A 25,028-nucleotide genomic window follows, 5' to 3' on the forward strand; every position below is an offset into this window, starting at 1 on the left:
TTGCCTACTGGTTGTAGAAAATCTTCATCTATGAAAGCTATATTAAATGTCTAGATTTAAATGTTTTTCAGGGTTGGCCATGCTAATACTAACTCTTTGTGTGTGTGTGTGTGTGTGTGTGTGTGTGCGCCCGCGCAAGCGTGCTTTTTAGTTATTTTTCCATGTTAATATATAGTTTTTGGTTTTGTTTTGTTTTTTTTTTTAATAGGGGCTATCTGCTCTTTCAATTTGCCTGTAGGAGACCACCCTTCCCGTTCATTTAGTGTGCTCATCTTGCAGCATATTTTGCACAGAGGTGGTAGAAAAGCCAATTAAAAACACAAAATAAAAAATAACAAAAGCCCCAAACACTTAGCATTTCCACAGCAACTGACTGATTAGTTTCTCAGGAAGCTTTTAGGCCCCTTAAAAGTGGAAACTTTAAGCAAAGGCCACAGATAGTTTTACAGACCAGAACTAGCAGTTTTAATGAAGGAAGTTATCTTGCTAGGGCTCTTCCTAAGCCACAGTGCTGGCCCGCTATGTATCCAATTTTTAGCATAATACTAGGAAATAACTTCCTCACACAACATATAGCCTCCAGGAGAAGCCAGGCTTCTGAGGCACTATGCTTTGAGAAATGAAGGACATGTCACCTTCTCATTACTTTTTGCTCCTCTGGTAACTTGCAGCTGGACTGTGTAATTGTGAGAGCAAAGTGGGGTCACCCTGATGAAGAACAGGACAGGACTCTGCAGGGAAGGCATTACCCTCAGCACCTCTCCTGGGCCACCGCTGTTGTAGCGTGCTCAGAGAGTCCCAGAGCAAATTTCCAGCTGTGCTCCTTTGAGGAAGCCTGATTGCACTACTACTGCCTGCCTTCCTTTGCAGGGTTCAGAAAAAAAGATAATGATAGACACCAGAAAGAATAATCTGACCTATTAATGCACCTTACAGGGCTCTAAATTACCTGCAACCACAGAGGGGAAAAAAAAAGGACTTGGATACTTCTCTGAACAACTCAATAACAGTCTCTGCTCAATACGTGGCATCGATCAAAAGAGCAAACAGAATGCTAGGATGCAAACGGAACAATGTGGAAAACGGTATTGAAAGGGAACACTATCACATAAATCAACGAGAGAGCTTCCTCTGAACCACTTGTTCTGTGCTGATCACTTCATCAGAAAGGTTTACAGACAGACAACAAAAATGAGGAGAGGCTTGGGAAAACATCGATTATGTGGAGAATGAAATGACTGGGACTGTTCAGCTTTAAGAGATACTATTTAGGGGGCCATGAATAATACATTCACTAAAAGTAAACTGTACTTAGGCATAGCCGGGAATTTTCTAACAGCTCAGGTTCCACTAGTAAATGTTAATTTGTCAAAACAAAGTGTTTTGTGGGAATGCATTTTTCAACAAATTTTCAAGGAATTACAGCCAAGATTTCTGCCTGTCAGGGACTTTTCTCCCACTAAAAGACTGCCGAATTTCCTCCAAGCAGGCTATCTGGAAGCCCAAGTTCTTGTGGCAGATCTGTGCCATGGATGCCCTTAGATACAGGGCCAGAGATCATTCAGATTCAAAACTCCCAGGCAAACCCACTCTAGGGACAACCAAGGAGTTGAAACTCAGAATTTCCAGAGGCCTGGGAGCTTTGACTCCAACAGGACTATGCTCTCATCTCCAAAGCAGGAAGTCAGAAACCTTAAAGCCCCTCAATTCAAGCTTCTCACAATTTCAAAAGTAAAGCTTGAACACATGCTGTCTCCTGTTGCTCATTTAGCGTACCCCTGCTCATAAGGGAGATAGCACACATCAGACAAGCATCCAAGATGAACTAAAGGGTGCAGGCATTGTGTGTTCTTCCCAGGAAGCCTCCTAAAACATCAGCAAATCTGCCCCATGCTGGAGTGGATGGATGGATGGATGGATTGGATTAAATCAGAAGAACCCATGCAGTTCAGGCACCCCTAATCTATGTTTCCCGTTCACACTATCTGCAAGAATAGACTGGAGAGGCTTGGAGAACGGCTATAGAGACCTTGATGACACCTTTTGCTGTAGTGCATTTACCTACTTCAAAGTGGTCAGTTGCTGAGTAGTCAGTCAGGCATAATAAGGCTCCACAGGGTGATAGCCACTATCTTGAACACTAACTTCTGAAATGCTGTTGAGCAATGACAAAGCCAGGGCACTAGCTCTTTGCAGAGGACCTCCACCGTACCCTTCCACATCCAAAAGTTTTCCTGAACCCACTGCTGTCCTGAGGATAAGTCTGAGCTTATCCCCTAGACACACAACATCTGTTCAACAAGGGCCAGAAAACTGCAGAGGCAAAGACTTTGTCAGTGTTATTCTCCCATCCTCCTCATCCAGCAGAGTTGGGAACACGTCACTGAGGCGTCCCCTCAGAGGGTCTGCTGCAGTTGTATGAGTAAGCCTGTCATTCTCTCACCCTCCACTAGACCTTTGTGGTTGTCAGCAGTGATTCAGGCAGCAGGTGCTGTAATATCATCTCTGAAGGAGCTGGAACAAAATTAGCACTTTATTAAGGGTGATAGTGACAGGGACAGTGATGTGCAATCATCATCTGTGTGGGACAGGAGAAAGGATAATTTGGAAAGGACAATATCCTAGTGTGGCCCTCTGTCATGACAGCAGAGGTTTGTGGGAGGACTTTCCTTTAGGACTCTTTTGAAGCACATAAGGCTGTTCCGTCCAGGGACACAACTAGAGTTAATGAAAAGTAAAATTCCTCAAATGTACTGTGGGCGTTGGGTCCCCAGCAGTAACTGCTTACTAACTTACGAACTTAGCAACACCATACTAACATAGGCATAGCCAATACATAGGCAATTAGGACTATCAGTGATTCAAAAAACAAATTAATAATCTTGAGCATGCTAATACGAGAATATAGTTGCACTAGAAAATGCATCTTTTCCCAAAAGCACTCTAATATGGCAGCACAATTACATCTTTCAGTCCTTAATTTTGGGAACTTTCCACATTATCTTTAAATCCAAGAAATTCTAAAAATTTACCAACTCCCAGATAACAACCTGTGGAAAGTTGCCCTCCCAGAATTCAGGGAGACATAGGAACAGTGGAATCATCAGAATCCTAAGAATTGGGATAGCAGACTGCTCTGATTTCACAAAAATGAGAAAGGAGGAAAAAATACTTCTACAAAATGAAATATTGGAATGTGAAAATGTCAGAATTCTTAACAGAATAAAAATTCAAAGTATCTGTTTTCAGTATAGTCACTTGTTTGTAAAAAGGCACATCATTTAATGAAAATGAAAGTCAAAAAGCTGACACTTGATTTTAAAAAGAATACATTTAGCACATAGAAAAAAACTGTGGAATTTATTGCTCAAATTACATTGTGCAGGATGAAAATGCATTTGGGAAGAACATAAAAATTACTCTCTCCAACAAAATCACCACTAAAGGAAGGAAGAAACTTTCCCGTGTATGTACTATTCCTTCTCTTTCTTCTCTGAAAATGCTTGCAGTTTCCCTGAAGCACCCTCTTCTGGTCACTTTTGGAAACTGATCACTGGGGTACTTGAATTGCTAATCTGCCTCAGGAAAGCATGGTTTATTATCTTGTAAATTTTAAATCAGAACAGATACCTTATGCATGTGGGGATTGCAGACTGCAGGCATTGAAAATTGTAGCTTCTAAGACCAAGCAGGCACAGGTTATGAATTCACAGTACAAGGAGGTGACTGAATCAAGCCATGTGGAAAATAGTATTTTTAGCAACAGTAAAACAGTGTACATTAAAAATATATATACAATCAGCAAACCTTCTTTTCAGGACACTAGCTCTTTGCTACTGTTTGCCTGCAGTTTACATTGAAATGACGAGTTTGCTCTTTTCTATAGCAGCTCTAATATGAGTCATACATCAGATCCTTGAAAGATGAATGATATCATTCGGTATGCTAAAACCCATTTCTATTATGCAGCCCTAAGAAAAAGTGGTTGCTAGTACATTAGGGTAGATCCTATGCACTGCTGTTCCTTGGCTTTTAAATAATGTTAGCGTATGCCATCCTAGGGATTTTAAAATAATGGCTTTTAAAACAGCTTTTTCCAGCACATCAAATGTTGGATCAGTCATGCTGGAATAAGGGAGGAGAATCTGCTGTGAATCCCTGAGGTGTGTCACTTTAAAACAGTGCATTGCACTCTAGGGCAAATAAAACAATAGGAAATAAAAGAGTTCAGCTACTGAGGCTATTTAATCTACAGCAACTTCAGTTCAAGCCATGCTGGTAGTTTTTCTAATGCCTTAAATCAAACAGCAGGTATCTGTGGCCTCAAGGTAAGAAATGCTAAACATCTGCCAGCTTCCCGACTTGAAACACTGCAGCTGCCTTATCAGAAGGAAATATTACTATTAGTGCATGGACAATCTCCGCGTTACTGTCATTTGGCATTTTCACTATGGAATACGTAATTATCACTTGACAGAACATTGAACAGCCTACTCTCTCAAAGATCCAATTTTATGTAATTTGCAAAATATTTTGGTTACCATATTTGAAAAATCATTATACTGGCCACAAAACTAAAGTCACAAACTGAGTGCTTCTTTATCAGTCTCAAGACCTCTCCTGACATCTGGCGGTGGCATGAGAATTCATATCAGTACCTGACTATTCAGCAGGCCGCCTGTACTGGCATCATTTCTGTTTACCTGTTGTTTGGCCCATGAGAAGGAATTACAGATGTAAGAATAAGGGAATGAATTGAATAATGATAATGAATAATAAGCACAAGCTATGCAAGAGTTTTATCTTCCCTTTACTAGCAGGTCTTCCCTGTAACAGCAGAATAAAAGTTTTGATTGGCACTAGCCAACAGAAATTGTTGGTACGAGGCATATTTTATTTAATTAAAACTGGCTGTCACATTTCCATAATTTACTGTTGCTCCTAAAATGCTGTACCATATTTACCTATTTTGAAAATTCTGCTTGAAAATTTAAGTTTTAGTCTTGCTGGATTTTACCTTCTCATTCACCTCCAAGAGTAAAGACAATGTGGCAGGCTGCAATAGATGCTGCAGTGAAGAGCTTGGAAGCCCCCGAGTTCTCTGCTGTGATTAGTGAAAGTACATTTGACTTTAAGAATCTGAAATATTACATTGTAGTCAATAGAATTACTACAGGCCATGTCAGAGTATGCTGTGCATTGTCCATATTCCTGTAAGGCAGTATTATCTTCAAATTCTGCTCTTCAAATTCTCAGGAGTGGGGAGGAGGGCCGGCAAGGCAGGGAAGCAGGACAAGTCAGAAAGATGTAACAAGCACATTTTATCCTTACAGTGAAAATTCATTCATAAGCCTTCATGATGTAGGAGCAATATGAGGAGGAACCCAACCTTTGGGGATATTGCTTTTACCTGTGGGAAGCTAAATATGTCATAAAAATAAAAAAGGTGTCCCATGTATATGTGTTCTTAAACCAAGACAAGAGTCAAGAAATCTGCCTAGGTGCCCTCCTACAACTACAGGAATTGAAAAATTTTGTTAGTCTTCCCCCTCCACATCCTGCACTGCATCTTGATCGACTGGAAACTGGTGGTAACAGTACACATCCATTTCAGGCTTGACTTAATTCTTCGTCTAATTTTTGCCTAAAGCATATGAGCTGCCATACAACCTCCGAACAGAAATACAGCTTTTTTTTATAGGCACCTTACCTTCTCAAAAGGTCCTGTAAATTTAAGTATTTACTTCTGCCTGACTGACTTTATAACTGTGCTGTGTCCTCTTAGGGACAAAAAAGAGGGAAGAAGCAGCAGGACTAGCATGACAGTTGTATTCTCAGGTGACTCAAATGTTACATGCCACAGTAGCATGTTTCTGTCATTCTAATTTCTTACAGATGAAAATAATATGAAAACTAGAGGCATTTAAAATGTCTCTTTCCAAGGTTCCTCAAACCTGTACGCAGCAAAGAAAGAAGAAAGGAATAGTTTATGATGTTCTTAATTTTCCAAGGTTAAATACACCTTTTTCAAGCTCTATTTCTTGGCAACTTTGCAATTTAGATTTTATTTTCCATAAATTTCTTCACTGTCATAGAGGTCTGGTCCATATTAGAGTTGGCTCAAGGCTTCTTAGTATTGGGGATACAAGTCTTTTCCCCTCAAGGATTTTGTCCTCATCTGTACAGGGGCAAAAAAATTCAAATTTGTTCTGGAGCAAACTCAGCATCATCGGGTAAAGGAGGACCACTACAAAAGCTCAGTAGGGTTTCTTGGAGGCCACGTTTGGGATACTCAGAGGTCACTGAGACTTCCAGGAGCACTGGGAAAAAAACAAAGGCCTGGGAAGTATCAGCAAAGGGTTTTGGACGCTGAGGTGTAGAGTGAAGGTGGGTCACCATGCAGTATCATAGGGTTGCAGAAGTGTACCAAAGAAAATTTTTGAGGCAGTTGTTGAAACAGCTTCTTTCCCCGTCACCAACTTTTCCTATATCCATGACTACATTTTGTTCCACTACTGTTACCTTGTCAAAGTTGAAATTTGAGTCATAATGAACATTACCGACATTTAAACCAAGCCATATTACTTGCCAGTTAAGACAAGTCTGAATACTTACAGGTTTTGCTGATGGACACTCAACTGTCTTTTTAAGCGCTCTGGCCAAGAGAGGGTATATATTATTTAAAGACAGAATAAGTTCATATAAATATCGAGACTCAATGTTCAATGTCCTGCACAAAGATCTAGAAGGTTTCCAGGTTAGGAAGGTTAAAGGGAGTTTCCCTAAGAAGCTGTGGTGAGGGTTGCCTAGTTTGAGAGGTAACAGAAATGCCTTTTGGAAAGGGTGTGGGATGAGGGGGGAATAGAGTTACCCCATCACTTTGTTTTAAAAGAAACAAAAAGCTATTATTAGGTGATTTTTGAATCTAGATTGTTGTACCTGTCTCTGAACTGGCCGTTAGGAAGCATAACAAGCCTACTGGGCCCTTTTCTGTCCATTTAAAGTCGTTTCAGAATGCTGCAAAGAGGTTTTAGCTCTGGAGAGCTGGAACCTAGCTCCCTATAATGAAGGTTCACTCATGCTAGCAGTTTGAGTCCATTCCTGGGACTGTACTGACCCCTAGTGACTGTAGCACTGCTTAAACCATTTGCAGACACAAATTTATTTACTTTTCTTTTAAATAAAATCTTGCTATACAAGAGAGCTTCTATCAACAAATGTCTCCACTGAGAGCAAATTGTAAAAATCCTTCTTTTTAAGCAATTCCTATGATTTCCAGGGAAATTTTGTTCTATTTTAAAACATTTTTTTCTCTCTTTGGGGTGTCCACTGCAGACAGATTTTGACATATTAATTAAACAGTTTATTTAAAATTTCAGTGCTGCGTGGATCCCAGGAGTTATTGGTTTTAATTTAGCCATATAAGTTGGTTGAGGAATAAAGCATCCTGGGAGCTTTGTGGACTTTTAATAAAATACAGGTGGTACCACTGTTAATCTGTTTACCATCTAATATGCTCCACCTACACGACATGTGTGAGACGGATGGTTTCAGAGACACCATCTGGAAAAACATTAGCATATTTTCAGATGTATCAGGTGAAAGCAACAAATCATTTCTTTCCCCGGGGCCTTTCGATTCAGCAGCAAATAACGTATATGCATGGCTAATAAAAGAATAAAAGGGCAAGCTTAACCCTTTTTTAGTAGCCCTCTGCCTCTGATCATTGGTGGGTTATTTAAGGATTTACTTGCAAGTACTACTACTTTTGAATCATTGTAGAGGATGTGACACACAGCTAGCATATGAAAACGTAGCAATCCAGTATTTAGGACTGACTGTGTGAAATCCAGAATACCCTCCATTTCCTTTGAAGTTCTTACTGGGGTCCTAATGACAGAGACAACCAGCTAGAAGAGTATTAAGTAATATAATAGGAGACGTTTTTGTGATTTGGAGAATACACATTTTTATTATTTCAGTGGATCTTAGTGTGTTTAAAGCTATGAAACAGAAATCTTCGGTATGGACTTGATCACACAGAGTACTTGATCTGTTTCCATTCCTCTGATTGCAGTCAAGAGTACTTGACTCACAGGAAGTATTAATATTACATCTGGTCCTGTATTTATCATACAGCAGTGAGGTATTTGTTAGTATCTGTGACTTCCTGTGTTGAAAAAGTGATTACCTGAAAAATGGTATTTGTGATTTCTCTATCTAGGTTTACCTTTTGTTATAGGACAGTAACTCTAGATACAGGAAGCGCTAGTGAAAACGGGCGATAGAATGTACAGAGATTGTGGTTCCACAACAATCTGGCCGCATCTTGCTATTGCCATCATGGCTGTGTCCTTCTCCTCCTGCCTTTATTCCTCTTTCCCTTGATCCAAACCTGACACTTAGCCAGATCCTTTGCTGGACTTTTTTGGCATGTTGAGATGGCAGAAAACTATTTTGACTTTGTTTTTTTCGGTGAGACAGGGGAGAAAGGGGAAAGGAAAATGCTCTGTTGATTTCAGGTGCAGAGTTTTCTGAAAATAACTCTGAAATATGAGTTCACAGAAAGGCAAATTTCTTTTCAGTTCACTGTAGTCAAAGCTCAGTATAATTTATTTTAATTTAAATAATTCCAGTCCTGTTTTAAGCAAGGGAAATAAAGTAGCTAAAGTTCAATACATAATGTATTATTAGATACATTCATTGCAAGTTTATGAACATATAAACACCAAATTAAAAAAAAAGTATTGTAATAATACCATAGAGTAGAGCACAGTCTTTGCTCCAGGTACCTCATACTAAATTCCCCTAACTTTTCACCCTTTGATCATTAACTGTTTCCACATCTAGTAAAGGAAAACAGTGCTAAGATTCATTTCTTTTCATAGCAGTTCAAAACTACAAAAAATTCACAGATTAACAGAACTCTATTGCTTTAAAGTCAGTTAGGGGAAAGGAGCAAATGGACTATATATGCTTTCAGATTTCATAATGATTTCCCAAATTTCACCACATACATTTGAATGAGAAATATATCAAATAATTCAGTTTATCTCTAGTTGACTGTTTGGTTAATAAATTTAAAGATTGGATGTTCATTTTTTCACCACTTCAAATCCAGGCTTTGTCTGCCATTACAATATTTTATTTCAAACTATTCAGTGCTCAAGACATGTATGATCAAATATAGATTCGCTAGAGAAGTTTAAGACTGTAGCATCACCTCCTTTGTCAATATATGATGCTGAAACATTCACCCACATTCAGATTTTATGTCCATCTGTTCCTTCTAGTAATTTCAAGTAGATTCCTGGCAAACAGGCTGTTAGTATTATAACAACATCTTACAATTCCACTTTTTTGCACAGTACATTGACAATCAGAACAGACAGGCTAATACCTGAACGAACAGAGAGTTATCAGCTGTACCTCTGAACTACAATAGCTAAGGCACAGTGAGATTTTTGCACTGCTACTCTCAAAATAGAATTTTTCAGATGAAAAACCTAAATGTGAAACTGCAGAAAATAAATATTTAAATCCTTTTTAAGTGAATGCAAAAAACAGACCAGCATACTAATATTTAACACTGCTCAAGTTATGGTCTTGTTGAATTTAATACTCTACATTATGGAGATATTGAACAAATAGTAAATGTGAAATTTAAATTTATTTTCCATGAAAAAAATGAGAGTGACCATCTGATCCAACCTTATATTCTAAGCAGTTACAAGCAAGCAAATGCTTCAACGAAGCAAAATATTTTTAAACTTACAGCAAATGCTTCAGTGAAGCAAAATGTTTTTATACTCACAGCTACAGATGCCCCTGAGAAAGTTACTGAATCATACTGTTCACGAGGAAGTCTGAAGGTCTTAGAAGGGCTCTCCTTCAAACTGGTTATGTTCTAAGAATGACCAAAGGTCAAGTAAATGCAAAAATGGAAAAAAAGGTCTAAGTCAAAGATATAAATTCACAAATGTGTAACAATTTAGTATTAGGTACATCAGTCAAATACACATTGGCTATTGACTGGTATCTCTTGTCCAAATCAAAATCCATTTGCCTGGGCCCCCTTTCTCTTCTTCAGGAGAGGATGCTTGAAACAGGTTTCTTTCTGCTACCTGGCCTGCAATTTTGCAGCTATGCCTGCAATACATAAAAAAATGGCAAAATCTCAAGATCAAACTCAGAGCGAGTTCCCAAACATATGGTCAAATGTTATATTATACTATATAAGAATATAGCTTTCACATCAAAATGGCTACTTTCTAGAATGCATTGCCGTTTACATTCAAAGTCCTCTGAAACTGCCAAAAGTGTGTACACATATACATATATATTTCTCTCTAATAGTATTTAAGCATATTCATAATTATGCTTTAAAGCATTTGGACAAGTAACATGGAAGCAGCTTTAAGGATTTTTTCCCTGTATGGACAAGTTTTACTATCAGTCTTGCAGTGTACAAGCCATAGACTATCAAAAACAACTTCAGCTGTCAAATTTTCACAATAGATTAAACCTAGTGAACAGACTGAAGACCTTTATATGTGCATATGCGGAACATACTTCTTTAATTTGTATTTTTATCAATTTTGAAATGTTACAGTGTACTTCCTGCATCTTATTTTCAGAATTTGCAATTTTATCATCTTTTGATCTCCAGTTGGAAAGTACTTGATAATCTCCTCCTTTTAATTTGCATATTTCTTGTAAATTGATGCATTGGTTTCACTTCTTTCTCCTGTCTGCAAATTTCTCTCCCTTTCTATTTGTTTCCATTTCTTCTTGGCTCTGTTGTCAAAATAAATATAGCAAACATTTTTTGCATAATTTATTACAGAAAAATTATATTTACTTTCAGAGACATTTAAAGAATTAAACTTTCAGCATTTACAGTAGTAACAGAGATATGAATATTTTACCCTAATGTAACTCATCCATTTTCAAAATGTTCCATGAAGGTATTTTTCTCGAAAACCTTCCCAAGGAGATATTTGAGAACCATACGGTTATTGCACAAAGAACCCAGATATTGCAGCAACACTAGTGATAGATTACAGAAGGTGGTTTTAGAGGATCTGGATCTATATGGTCGAGGGAGGCCCTGGGGAGGCCTCACCTGGAGCACTGTGTCCAATTCTGGGCTCCCCAGGACAAGAGAGACATGGCGCTACTGGAGAGAGTCCAGCAGAGGGCTACAAAGATGAGGAGGGGACTGGAGCATCTCCCACATGAAGAAAGGCTGAGGGAGCTGGGCCTGTTTAGCCTGGAGAAGAGAAGACTGAGAGGCGATCTCATCAATGCCTACAAGTATCTGAAGGGAGGGTGCAAAGAGACTCTTCTCCGTGGTGCCCAGCGACAGGACAAGAGGCAACAGACACAAACTGAAACACAGGAAGTTCTGTCTGAACATGAGGAAAAACTTCTCTACTGTGAGGGTGACTGAACACTGGAACAGGTTGCCCAGAGAGGTAGTGGAGTCTCCTTCCCTGGAGATATTCAAAACCCACGTGGATGTGATCTTTTGCAATGTGCTCTAGCTGACCCTGCTTGAGCAGGGGGGTTGGACTAGATGATCTCCAGAGGTCCCTTCCAACCTTGGCCACTCTGTGATTCTATGGTACCTCAAGAGAATTCTGCATCTCAGAGTGGGATCAAAACGGCCTAGATGCTTAGCACAGAGCTCCCCTGGATCAACTCATAGGAATTCAGGAAATGGGGCTACCGGGCGGTGTCTGAAATGCAAGATTACAAAGTTGCACTTTTCTGACCCATTCACTTGGGACCAATCCCCTAAAAGCAGGCATGTATCTTTTCAAAGACCAGAGAGGCTACTCCGAAAAAGTGGAAGGATTCACCCAGGAAAGGTTCAAACTTATCTTCTCTCCCTTTCAAGGAAGCATTTGCATAGCAAGCTAGAAGGCTACGCTTGCAAGAACTGAGGATGCTCTTCTATTTCATCTTCTGAACTGTGCAACTGCAGAGCAAACGCCATACTATGTTAGTGGAGGAGAGAGATGGGAGATAGGAAAGAAATGTCATAGAGACATTTTGCTGGTCACCTGAGAGAAGGGAGAGACAGGTTCTAATTTCTGCTTCCAAGACAGGTGTAAAACGTATTAATGATTCTTATGACATCTTCTAAATATTTTGGTAGCCTAAGTCTTCTTAAGGACCTGGGCCTAGGACATTTATCTTTCAGCTATTGCAGATATTTCATGACCAAGCAAATGAAGAGAAAGACAGACTTCTACCTGTACTCAGATAGATTTTAATCAAGCGGCTTTGTCCAGTGCTACAAGTGAAAAATCACTTCATGCAGCTCCTCACTTAAAAGGTTGGTACATACTTCATTTTCATACAGGTAATTTTGTAAAAAATCAGAAATTATGGGTTAGTTATATAGGTAAAATTATATGTCTATAAATGAAACTATTCACAATTCTTTCAGACTACTCAGCATCACTTCGAATCTTGCAGTCTCTGGTAACAGAGGTTTTAAAAGCAATTTCCCATTTTCTAGGTGGGAAGAGACATATCATCTTTAATAAGACAACTGAATTGCAAATATTTCTATAAAAGTTACCTGAATGGTTGTTTTCAGCTTAGAGAATGTTTTTGCACGTGGGTTTCTTTTCCTCCAGGTTGTTGCATTATAAGGTCCTGAAGTATTTTTGTCTGTAGAGAAATACATAAGTTGTTTTTTATTTTCAGCTAAAATTTCAGGAAAGAGCTTCTTAGCCTGATATATGAATTATAAGCAACATACACTGAAGTATCAATTGATGCATCAAGTGAATCACACATCATCTGTGAAATACAAGCTATTATTAAATACAGACTTATTTTCTCGCATGTTAAAAACAATTTGTAATCATGCAGCATTTTCATGAGGCTCATAGGACCTTCCAAGTGAGGGGATTCTTCCAAGGACGCCCTTGGTTTGACAAAATAACTGTTCTTCTGTTGAAAATCTTCCTGTGCATCAATTGCTTTTAGGTTGAACAAATCTATAATCCATGCTCCTCTTTTACTGCCACTTGTGAGCTCCTGCGCTACCCTATACAGAAAGGGTTACTTTTGCAACAGAGTATGTTCCTTAATGACTAATCATACAGTATAAAATTTGGTAAATAACTAATGTTATCAATATTCTTATTTTCTGTTAGTTCCAGATTAATTCCATTAATTCCAATTGTTAAGAATAATCCCCAAAATTTCAGTGTATATGCAATATTTAATTACTATGGCTTTCAGTTTTGGTCTAAAATGTTCCACTTGTGTCAAGCTGAATTTTGGGCTGGAGAATTTCAGAGCAAATGGCTCGGCTACTGCTGAAAAGAAAGGTAGCAAAAACTGTTTTGTTTGTTTTTGTGACAAAAATTCTGGTCACCATTTCTTTGAAATGCTTTATTCTTTTTTAACCTGGAAATCTGATAAGGTGTATTCTTCGTATTAAGAATGTTCCTTTTGTTTTCTCTATACAAACCTACCCACATTTAATCCAAACAAAAAAGAAAAAAAACTGTTTTAATGATGTAACAATTAGGAAACAAAAGGATTCAGATGGCCTCTACAACCTGAATTCGGCCACATCTGTGTATGTGTTGTAAGCTTTATTGACATGGATCACATATGACTTTTCCTCTGGGCATTTGCTTTAATCAGAATGCAGAATTCAGATTCCTTACTGAATTCAGTGTATTTTAATGTCTCATCTATTAACCTCTGCTCTCTTTCATTCTGCAGTGAACACTATTCAAACCTCATGTGAAAGACAGAGTAACTAATTCATTTTCTCATGGACTTTGCAGAAGGGTCACATGCATCTGAAAACTTCATAAACATGAATAACAATATTCAAGTAAAATCAAAAAAAAACTCTTGTAAAGTGAGGGTAGTGTTATCCCCACTGAGATGAAATTTGCTGAGCACAGAGCACAAATATCCACTGATTTTGGTAGCTTATTCTCTACGACTTAGACTCAGTTTTGCTGAGTAACTAGCACTAAGTTAGCACTCTGTACGTTCAAGGCACAGACTCCCTTGATACGATTTGCAGCAATGAGTGATCAGCACTTCTACAGATTAGCCCTTGAGACTAATCAGTGATGTTGAGATTCATTTTACCTAACTGTCTTCATCTTGAAGCAAGAGACATGTGGTCTAAAGGAGGTTCCTTTTTTTGGAAGTGAAGACAGAAGGGCACTTCAAGGTAGAGATTCAACCCAGCTTAACGTAGGTATATAAAACTGGCAAGATGAATCACTTTCTCCACTTATAATTATTTAAATTAGTTACTGCTGAATTTGTGGCTGGAATGACAGATGAGAAAACACACTTAATTATCCAATGTTACCATGGAGACGGAAGTAAAAAGATAAATAAAACCCAGATTATGGTACTACATTGTATGAAGCCGTATTAGCAAGTGAAAAATAAAGTGAAGGTTGTAAAATCAAAGCTACACCTGAAATAGACCCCCAAAAAGAAAGATACAAGACTTGGAGTCCCACCTGAAAGCTTTTTGTCAAATTTCTGACACAGAAGGTACTATCAAGAAGAGAGTATTTCAAAGATGTAAAGAAGCCAAGGAAAATGTCATCCTGAAAGGATGGCAGGAAGAAGGAATCCAGTCCTCTGTCCAACAGAAATACAATGAGGCAACTAGCCAACAGTCATCATGTAAATCACAAAAATTTACAATACATTCAAACTGATAACAGAAGTTTGAATAAATTTTAAGCTTTTGCTTATTCAAGAAGAAAAAAGTCATAACAGAACTCCCGTGAAATATTAGCTGGGGAAAAATATCACATAAAGTAAGAGCATTTCTGGATCCCCTGCTGGTAGGCAAAAAGTTGAACAACAAATGTTTCTTGAAACAAAACTGAGATTCTACTGTGAATTACTTCTACTACTATCGCTATCAATATTTAGAGTAGAATGGGAAGCTAGAGATGGATTATTACAAGGTTTCTTAAACACTTCAGAAGATTAAATCATTGAAAAGATGCTTTTCAATTACACTGTAGAGAACAGTTGACATACGTCCTTCATCTGACCTATTTAGAAATTGAACATGAAAAAAAATATAATTCTACAGTAAATTCCAGTGTATTGAACATGGGATTATATTCACATTAAGTTTCTGAACAGATGAGACAAAGAAACATGCAGCAAGAGAGGGAGGGAGGAAGGGGGAGAAGGAAAGGGGGAGAGGGAGAGAGAGAAAGGGAGTGAGAGACGGAGGGAGACAGAGAGAGATAACCAGTCATACCTTCTCCAGTGCTGTCCTTATGAAACTTCTAGAAAGCGTCAAAAGAAATGACAAAGATTTTAGTCTCTGGGCCTGATTCAGACTTACATGAAAAATTCCAGTAGAACAGCAATGTTTTTCCTAGAAAAGAGCCTATAAAATTTTAACAGATAATTCACACAGCTTTTAAATATTCGTGCGTGCTTTCACAAGCAACACTTCCTCCTCTTTGGAGAGTAGTCAAAATTCCTACTAACTGTAAAATCTGGGGATATGTTAGTGCACATCAGCATATCAACCAATGTATTCATCCCTTTTTGTTGGGCAGCAAAGTGCACTAGGCATAGAAATGGATCCCTGCTACGAAGGCTGCTAAATTACTGCTCACGAATGTTCTGTTCTACGTAATTTTTACCAAGTACAAAAAATTATTCACATTTCTCTCTATGGCTATGACACCAACCTGCTTATGAAAATTAAGCTGGATCAAATTTATTTTTGCCCCATATTTAGGTAGGAAGTTGTAGTGACAAAACTGAAAGCAGTGCTACAGAGCAAGTACCTCTGAGGCATTTTAAGAATCCTATGTGACCCTGAACTCACCCATAGATCCACTAAGCTTTGGTTCTTGGATGACTGTGACATTACGGTAGAACACATATGATGATCTTCCAGGCTCTGAAGAATTCAAATAAGTCCTTCTTCCAGTTGCTTTCACAGCAGGAATATAAGAAGCATTCTCATCCTCCTTACTTGGATCATTTCTTTGATAATTTGCTTTAATTTTTGGGTTTGAAGCATGCATTGCTAGAAATAAAAAACAAAACTTACATTATATAAGAATTTTGTGATATTACTGAAAATTTGACATACCACAATAGGCTGGAAGGCAAGATAAAAAGAAACGTTCTTTACAGATAGCAGATTGCCCATACTTGCTACTAAGAACAGAAACTAACCAGGTATTATTATATCATCTAATAGTTTAGTAAATGAAAGTGAATAATCCAACTGTTTTCTCAAAATACCTTTGCCTGTTACTGTGTTAGGTGAGTTTCTTGTCTCCTCAGAAATCCATTTCTTTTTCTTTACTCCTTTAAAATGATGTTTCTTTACCAGTTCAGTCAGGTTTGTTGCTAAGGGATTAAAATAACACAAACTTACTTTTTTCAAAAAGCACACAAAATCTATTTATCAAAAATGCTCAAGTGTTTTGAAGGACTATTCTCCCATTTCATGCACAGGTCTTAGGTAGAGAATATTCCTTTGTATGTTAATTATTCTAAAAGTATCATTCCCAAACAGGAAATCAGAAAGTTGCTATGTTTCCTCTAGTGGAGTTCGTGGTCTCAAAACCTTGACAGTAAACTCGAAACTTGGCTAAAAACACAGAGACCAACAATACTTTGAACTAATGCAATTACTTTTATCAGCTCAGAATGTTTCTCATTACGAATGAGAAAGTCTTCATTAACATTGTATTTAAGGATCATAGCTTAAAACTACAAGACATACACTTCAATCCACAGATTCATAACAACTGTGAGTCAAAAGTTACATGTAATTTATATGCATGTCACAGGGGAAACAAATCCTCCTCCCAAGTCCAAACATAACATTTAAGTCAGAATCCAGTGCAAACTGAGTCCAAAACACCAGTGGCAACTTCTGAGCTTGAATGTGTGTAGTTACAGGATACCTCAAAGTTAGCAAAAAAATACCTCTAGTCTGTTCCTGTCTTCTCGTGCTTATTTTTGATCCCGTGCGAGTGAGGTATGCTTTGTCTCGCTCTCAGTTATATCAGTTCAGCTATTTGTTGTACTGTAAACTGAACTATTAAAACTGTGTGAGATAAAAAGATATAAAAGGCTGAGTTTTACCCTCAGCAACTCCAGCAATTCAGTTTACAGCATGGGCCTACACACAGCTGTAACAGCTGAACAGGTATTGGGGACATGGGGACAAACAGCACTGTAGAAATACAAATGAATGGCTAAAGATAGGACCTTCCTAAACTAGCTTTTTACCTTTGAGGTCAACACACACAGCGACTAAGGGCATAATTATATAATAAGCACGTTAGAATGTCTCAGGAGTGGCTGTGAACACAGCTCTCAGATCTACTGTCCTCTTCTCTAAGTGTTGCCAGTGGACTACCTGTCCAGACCCATCCTGCCACTACACCACACAGGTGGCATGCAAACCTGGGGAACACGGACGCTTGGGCCTATGGAGACCAAAGCACTCTGAAGGACACCTTCTGGCTGAACTAAGATTTACTCCGACTGACTGTAGCATCTAGATACATCTCAGACTTGGGCAGTTAGCTAATATAACAAAAGACTACAAATGATACGGCTAAAATTGTAATACTACTAATTATATCACCGAGTAATAATTTGTCTACAATAATCAGTTAGATACGTTTTATACTCTTTCCAATATATTCTATGATCCTCTTGTGAAAAGAGTGGGCCTAATCCATCAGGATATTTAAGTGTAGATATTCTACTTTGTTATATCTGAGTAGATTTAAGTACATTATATAAAGTGTTATGTTCTTTTCTAGATCATATTTTTATTGGTTCCATTAAGGCTCATTTTCTGTGAGATACCACCCACCTACAAATCTCTTATTTGATGGAAGTTGAAAGTGCACAGCACTTCATACGATCAAACATGTGGGCTTCAGAAAGATTTTGGTAACTCAGGGACTGTTCATGCTCACACTGAATTTAACAGAGGATGCAAACTGATCACAAGGAGTAGTACTAGGCCGTAACATGCAACAATTGCTGTTGTTATTCAGTGAAAGAAATCATACTGTTAATGGAAGTTTTCACTTCAGATTGGTTATGCAAAGTACATAATGTCCAGTCCACTTGCCGAGGGAGGAGCAAAAAAAAAAAATTCATCTAAAAACAGAAAATATATGATAATAATTAAATACCTTTCACATTTGAATATTTTGAGATAATTGATTCTTTTTGCCTAGTTAATGCCTCACCTCCTTTTCTGTCAACAAATATGTTTCTCTGTGCCACAAAACAATCACCTCCTATAGAAAATGAGTATCACAGAATTATTTATACAGAAGAGTGCACTGAAAATTTAAATGTAAACAATGCAAGGAATGTGTTATTTTTACAATTACACTAAATTGTCACTAAAATGAATGAAAAATGTAAAAATATAATGAAACTGAGTAACCGACACAATAAAACCAATAAGAATTCTGATAAAGTCTATTTAAAAAGCTTTTAATTCGTATACTTATATACAGAGATTTAATTATATAATTGCCACTTTTTATTAACCATATTAAAGAATATCTAAAAAGAAAGATACGTATTGTACATACAGGTCAAAGGGAAAGAGGTGACATGTAAGATACATTTGTACTATGCAATACAGTTTTGGAGCTGGAAGAGGCACACCAGTTTGCTCAAAGCTGGACAAAGCACATTTAGCATGGTACTGCACTATTTTTTAGACACTAGGGAAAAAAATACAGTAATAATTCCTATTTTTTGCTACTAATAAATATTTACGAAGAAATAGCAGTAAATACTGTTAGGTAAACATCAATTCATGGAGTATGTAAGGCATTCTTCATCCTTAATGACATGATTCTATACTGAAATCAATGAGGCAAAACGCTGTATCCTCATAAACGGCAACTGTATTCGTGCAGAGAGATCAGCTCCCACAGTACAAGATGCAGGACTGGAGCTTTACTATTTCTCTGTATGGCTACTGAAAAATACAAAGCCTGTTCATCTCACCTAGGGATAGTCTCTGAAACATAACAGTTTTTAAAAACATACTAACTTGTAGGCATTTCTGCACTTAAGACTTTCTTATAACTTCATAGAGCCATTTCTTTTCCAAAATCAAGGGGAAAAAACAATTGTAATCAGCAAAGACAACATATTTTGTTTACTATAATCTTAAGAGAAGTGGAATTATAAACAGTGTTTTGATTATTATAATTAATGGTGCAGTATGAGAAACAGAATAGAGAAAATAAGGAACAAAGAATAACCAAAATATAAAATGGTGAATAACGCATGCATATTCAGTTACCTTATTCACCACAGGATATTCAGTAATAAGAAGCATAGGCTATACTTTAGTATATTACCTCCATTTTCAAATGTTCTAAGATCACTTCTGGCATTATCCTCTAATGATACTGAAGTCACTCCTTGTCTTTTTGAATTATGAAATGTTGTAGGAATTGTATCACCATCACCTGGAAAGTCAGCAGAAGGAATGTTTTAGCCACTTGTGTGGAAGCACAGTGAATGAGTGTCATTCTCTTCCTCCCACCAACCTCTATGAGTTAGTAATTAGTTTAGAGCAAATTTCCTTTAACCTCTTATATTCTTCCTTCTCTTATCACTTGGGTACTGCTTAATGTAACTCAGGCACCTGATATATAGCCTTTATGCTTCCTAGAAAATGTCACAAATACACAGGCTAAAGAAGACAATTCTCAAGAATGATGCTTATGAATCTTACCTTATCTAATTTATGGTATTTCTAACATGCATGTCCCTATAACACGTAAAACCCTAAAGAACTTAGCTGAAGAAATGTTTTAGGGAGACAAATCTCTCCCTTTTTTGAAATGTATCTAATTACGCATAAACATCTGTATTAAAATAACCGTTAGAAATATTTATATGTGACTGATTTCCTTGTCTATAGTCTAAATATTTCTAAACACTTACCAAAAAACTTTATCAAAACTATTCTGATAACATAAACATTTTATATGCAGAAATAAACCGGAAGATGAAAAACATTTTTTGTCCAAATCTATCAGAGAATTTAGGCTGGGGAAAGCTGTCAGTCAAAAAAATCATGACTTCCCATGCCTGTATTAGTCAAGATGGAGAGAATTTTTCCATTTACAGTTTTTCTTTAACACATCTGCTTGCTCAAATCTATTTTATATAAAGCAGATTTATCAAGATTTTTTCCCTGAAATTTCCACTACTGTAAAATAATGATTTTTCTTTCTTTTTATTAAAAGTAGCAGGTCATTCTTCCTCCAGCAATTTTTAATGGCTCACCTACTAATTACTCTAGTGCCTTGGAATACTGAAAACATAAACCTCTCTCAAAAGAAGAAATTATACTATTAATTATTCAATTAAAAATATAGATTTTTTCTTCAGCCATGCCACCTTGTCAAAGAAAAAGGAAAAAATAATAAGGGTGATAAATATTTATTAATTTGTATTTCTTTGACCTTAACTATGTCAGATAAGGCCTAATATTCAAAAGAAAATGTAACTTTAGTTCATAAGACACTTAAAGAGGGATTTATTTAATCTAAATTCAGTAAGCTAAAAGTTCCATGTATAGCCAAGTATAGTCATCTAGGCACCACAGACAGTCAAAAAGAGCAGTGCATCTGTGAGAAAGTGATTCAATTTATCTGTCTTTGACACTATCTTACGATACAATGAATAGTCCTATCGGAGCGCCTATCTCTCTCAATTTACAACAGGGAGAGCCTAGATGACAAGTTTAAACTACATGCCTAACTTCAGGATGGTTACTTTTAGCCTAGATAAATCTAAACTTTAAAGGAAAATTATATGAGACACCTATGTCGTGTATCTCAGGAAAGTATACACAGGATTAATGTCAGCCTATTTCTACTTTTTCCATCTACAGTCAATACCAGCGAGTCATCATACGTATGACCATATTTGTACAGGGAAAAATTAATAAAGTGCTTTCATGCACCTTTTTATATATAATCCTTTTTTTTCACTAAACTAAAAAGGGTGAGGGGGAAGGGAGTGGTAAACTATCTGATAGTCTCTCCCTATAACACTAGCTTAAAATGGGATAAACATGAAGAAGAAAAGTACTTGCCTCTCTGCAAATCTCTCTTGACAGCTTCCAAGGGTAGAAATTCATCTTCCAGAGCTGAAGATACGATTTTCATTGATTGGTGCTCCTGAAGAGACTGAATCCTGTAATACTCTCCTAACCATATCCCAAAAAGGAAAAAAAAAAAAAAAAAGTTTGCTACCTTGGCAACATTGCTGTTTAGGAAAGAGTCACTAATTTCATATTTACCAGATTTATAGCACATTTCCTTTATTGCTCTTTCCTCCTCAATGTCTGCAGCAGTCTTAGCCAACAAACAAGAAACATCTGTAGGACATATTTTAAAAAGATTATTATACCTACACAAAGACCTTCAGCATTTCTTAAAGATCAAATACCGTAATGAATTTCATTTCAGCCATGATTTTCTTCCCCACAGCAACCTCTGCTTCTGGACAGGAAAATTATTCCTTAGCGTTAGATATTTCCAAGTGCAATAAAATTTCAGTTACAACACATATTAAAAAGCTAATGTTTGCTGATTTGAAATGATTCAAAATCACCTTCAGTACTCATTTTCTAAACAATTGCTCTTTTACACTCAAAAGGAAATCTGATTAAACACAACCTCAGGGACTGCTTGTCACAATAGCTCTGCCCAAAGTTACTATCCTCTAACGTCTGCTGGCAGAGCTGCTTGTATGAGTGCTCCTCATTTGTCCCAGTTAAAGTCAATTGGATTAGCAAAGCCCTATTTTTTACACTGTCGAAATTAACATGTCTTGTTCTGATTGAACAAGGTTTAGGAAGCGTTAACAAGAGGCAGCCCCTGCTAGCCAACCGGAAGGGCAGGGGAGCGAGGCGTGAAGAGCAACTTGGGGCTGTCTGAGGACCAGCACAGTAATTTGCAGAATGCACACACGCCAGCACGTAATTCTCTCACTTTTGTTCTCTAGGGGTATACAATTCATTCAATCCCAATGAAGCTCTACTCGTTCATAAAAGGCTTGTCTAAGTGAGACAAATTCAAAGGTTTAACTACAGGTACGATTAAAAATACATTCAGTTAAACTAGTGAAGACTTTTGTACGGATTCTCTTCATTATATTTAAAAGTACCTTTTTTAAACAAAGCCCTTTGTCTACACTGGGATTTCAGCCAGATAATTTTTCAGTCAGTTGAAAAAATGATTTAAGTTGAACAGATGCAACTATCTTTTGTAAACAAACCTTAATCTGCCACTTCGTGTGCAGCCCTAATCCCTGTTCAAAATCATGTCTTCCACATGAGAAGTACCTCCTAATCTGGTAACTTGCATGGCATGACTAACCAACCCATAGCCTCAGAAGTCCCAAAGTATAGAAAATATTTGGAGCTGTACAGATCAGGAACCTTTCTTTTGGCATCAAAATGAAACAGTCCCTGAATTGCTACTGTAAAGCCCTGCTAAATATTCTCTAGTAGTAACTGATACAGCACTTGTTAAGACACACAGTATGTCCTCAGTCAACATATATTATAAACTACTGGGAATCTTGACATGAAAAAGAAGGTAATAAAAATATGTCTTCTTAAATAACAGAGAGTGAATAGCTCAGATCATCCCTCAATTTTGAGAAATTCTGAACACAATATTTGATGGTCATCTGAATTGTGGATCCTAGTTTAAACTCAAATTAGTGAAAAAGGGATGGTGAATTATGCCATAATTAAAATATATAAGCCAGACAGGAGTTAGAAAATCTTGGGTTAGGCTCATCTAGTGACTACTAGTTTCAGTAATTCGGGGACTAGCAGAAAACTATTTCTAAAGACTTGGCAATAACTCTTTGCTAAAAATGTAACGGTTATTATAATAAATCAGTTGCAAACCATATTGCAAAAGAGTTGGAAAATTCCAGTCTACTATCTTGTAAAAGAAAAAAAAAAACGTTTACAGTTCTCTTCCTCTTCATCTTCCTCCTCATCCTCTTGGTGGTTAATGTTTATAATCAATGGAGGGTGAATTGGTCTTAAAATATTCTCCTGATTTTTGAGTGACTCTTGACTACAGGCTGGATGCAAAGTCCCTTCTTGGCCATCCGACTGCAATGTGGTATCTGCAGAAAGCAGCATGACAATTATTTTGTTAAGTGAGAACTAGAACAACAAATGAAGGTTCACTCCAGCAGGTATAGTTTTGAAATTGTTATCATATTTAAAGAATCAGCAAAGAGCCAAATTGTGCCTTGCAGGAAAAATCTCCTGCAGAGGTTGCCAAAGGTAAATCTTGTAAAAATAGAAAGTATGAAAAGACGTGTACTAGTTCCCATGAATGGAAAGACAATGCATCGCAGAATAAAGCCTTATGAAAAGAGGTGCATTCTGATCATTCCATTCTATTTAAAATAGGCTGCACATCTCCTGCAGGCTGGCGGATAGATGAATTTGAGTCAGTAACCTTCTTTCCTCCAATCCCTTTGTAGGTGGTTTACCACAAAGGGAAACACGCAATTAGTAATTCCTGGGCTTGAGTGAGCAAGTGAACTTAGGAATCTATGACCCTACCTGGGAAAATATTCTAAACATGCTGAATAACAGGCAGGCCTGTACCACTCTTCATAGCACCAGTTTTGAAGACCACAGTAGTGCCAAGCACTAGATTACCCATTTTTAGCCTGTAGACTGCTTTTTCCTATCAAAATTTTCTAAATCACAACTCCCTTTGCTAAACAGAAAATACAGATTTTGAGAAAGAAGATAAAGTTTATAAAAACAATTTACACTAAATTAGAAAAAAATCAGAGAAAATCTGATTCTCCTTAGAAATCTATCTCTCTATATAATGTTAGTAGCAAAAATATTTCAGTACTGGGATAGCAGTTTCAGAGAACCAGGAAATGAAGCTGAAAATAAAAATGATGAAAAATGGTGAGTCTATTTCTATTGTTCGAGCTGACCAACGTGCAAGCATGAACAAAAAGCATTCTGTATATCATATTAAAAATATTGCAGTTGAACATTTTTTCCAGTTCCACAAAAATAACAGGAGGCAGGGGCATTTTCTCTTATTCCAATTGTTGTTATCCTTGTGCATTTCTTGCTTGCATATGAGCAGCACGTGTGCATGCATTTCATATTAAACCCCTTCAAGTAAATCTGATCTGCAATAGTGAAATTATCATATGCAAAGCAATATATAACTCTTTAACCTGTCAGACTTTCTCACTGTCCAGAATGAGATATTATCAGTTTTAGATAGCCAAAGACAAATCAAACTTTGGCTATCTTAATAAAATTTTTAAGTATTGAAATTAATAAATGCAGTTTTAGTATTTGCAACGTTATCATGGAGCACATGGACTTTTAAGTTGCACCTATTTCAGTAAATAAAAAACAGTTCGGTCCCATTTTCTAGTCCAGGGTGTAACTGGTAAGGCATGGCTCTTAAATAGGGTGCCGTTGTCCATAGTATATATTGGGCATAACCTCTGGCCCATGCTATACACAAAAGCATGCCCAAGAGGTGTTTACGGCAATGCTAGCTCACAGGGTCCAATGCTGCATTTTAGGAACTGCACTGAAAGCAGTATAGACTCTGATAGAAACAGTACTTAAGTTCCTGCCTTGGTCCTATGCAGTCAATTAGGCTCAACATAGCCAGATATGAGAGTCTACCTTTTCCTAAGGGAATTTCAGAAACTCAAGGTGCTTGCTTCCTAGTGGATGTCTTTACAGGCTTTTTTGTGACACCAGTCTACAGCTTTGGAGATAAAGCCAGGGGAAAAGTATGTTTTAGTCCTCCTGTTCATGTACATATTGTAAGCCATACCAACTCTTGCCCTCTTTTCTGCTTCTACTTAATTTCTGACTTGTCTTGGTTCTCTGCTCTGGACTCCTAGCCTGGCCCCTGTTCCAGTTGTCTACCAGG

At 37.3% G+C, this 25,028-nt stretch overlaps 1 protein-coding gene across 1 annotated transcript; it reads right to left on the reverse strand.

The window, feature by feature from the left end:
* Positions 1 to 8,642: 8,642 nt before the first annotated feature.
* On the reverse strand, positions 8,643 to 23,918 carry C1H12orf50 (chromosome 1 C12orf50 homolog). The gene is made up of 9 exons (XM_068936665.1): positions 23,056 to 23,918; positions 21,368 to 21,445; positions 21,161 to 21,274; positions 19,410 to 19,520; positions 18,273 to 18,323; positions 16,294 to 16,401; positions 15,869 to 16,072; positions 12,593 to 12,684; positions 8,643 to 10,797 (listed from the first exon to the last, which is right to left on the reverse strand). Exons 1-9 carry the CDS (start codon positions 23,231 to 23,233, stop codon positions 10,735 to 10,737), a joined length of 999 nt encoding a protein of 332 aa, XP_068792766.1. The 5' UTR covers positions 23,234 to 23,918; the 3' UTR covers positions 8,643 to 10,734.
* Between the last annotated feature and the right edge of the window lie 1,110 nt (positions 23,919 to 25,028).

Source organism: Struthio camelus, chromosome 1 (assembly GCF_040807025.1).
Source record: "Struthio camelus isolate bStrCam1 chromosome 1, bStrCam1.hap1, whole genome shotgun sequence".
Taxonomy (NCBI): domain Eukaryota; kingdom Metazoa; phylum Chordata; class Aves; order Struthioniformes; family Struthionidae; genus Struthio; species Struthio camelus.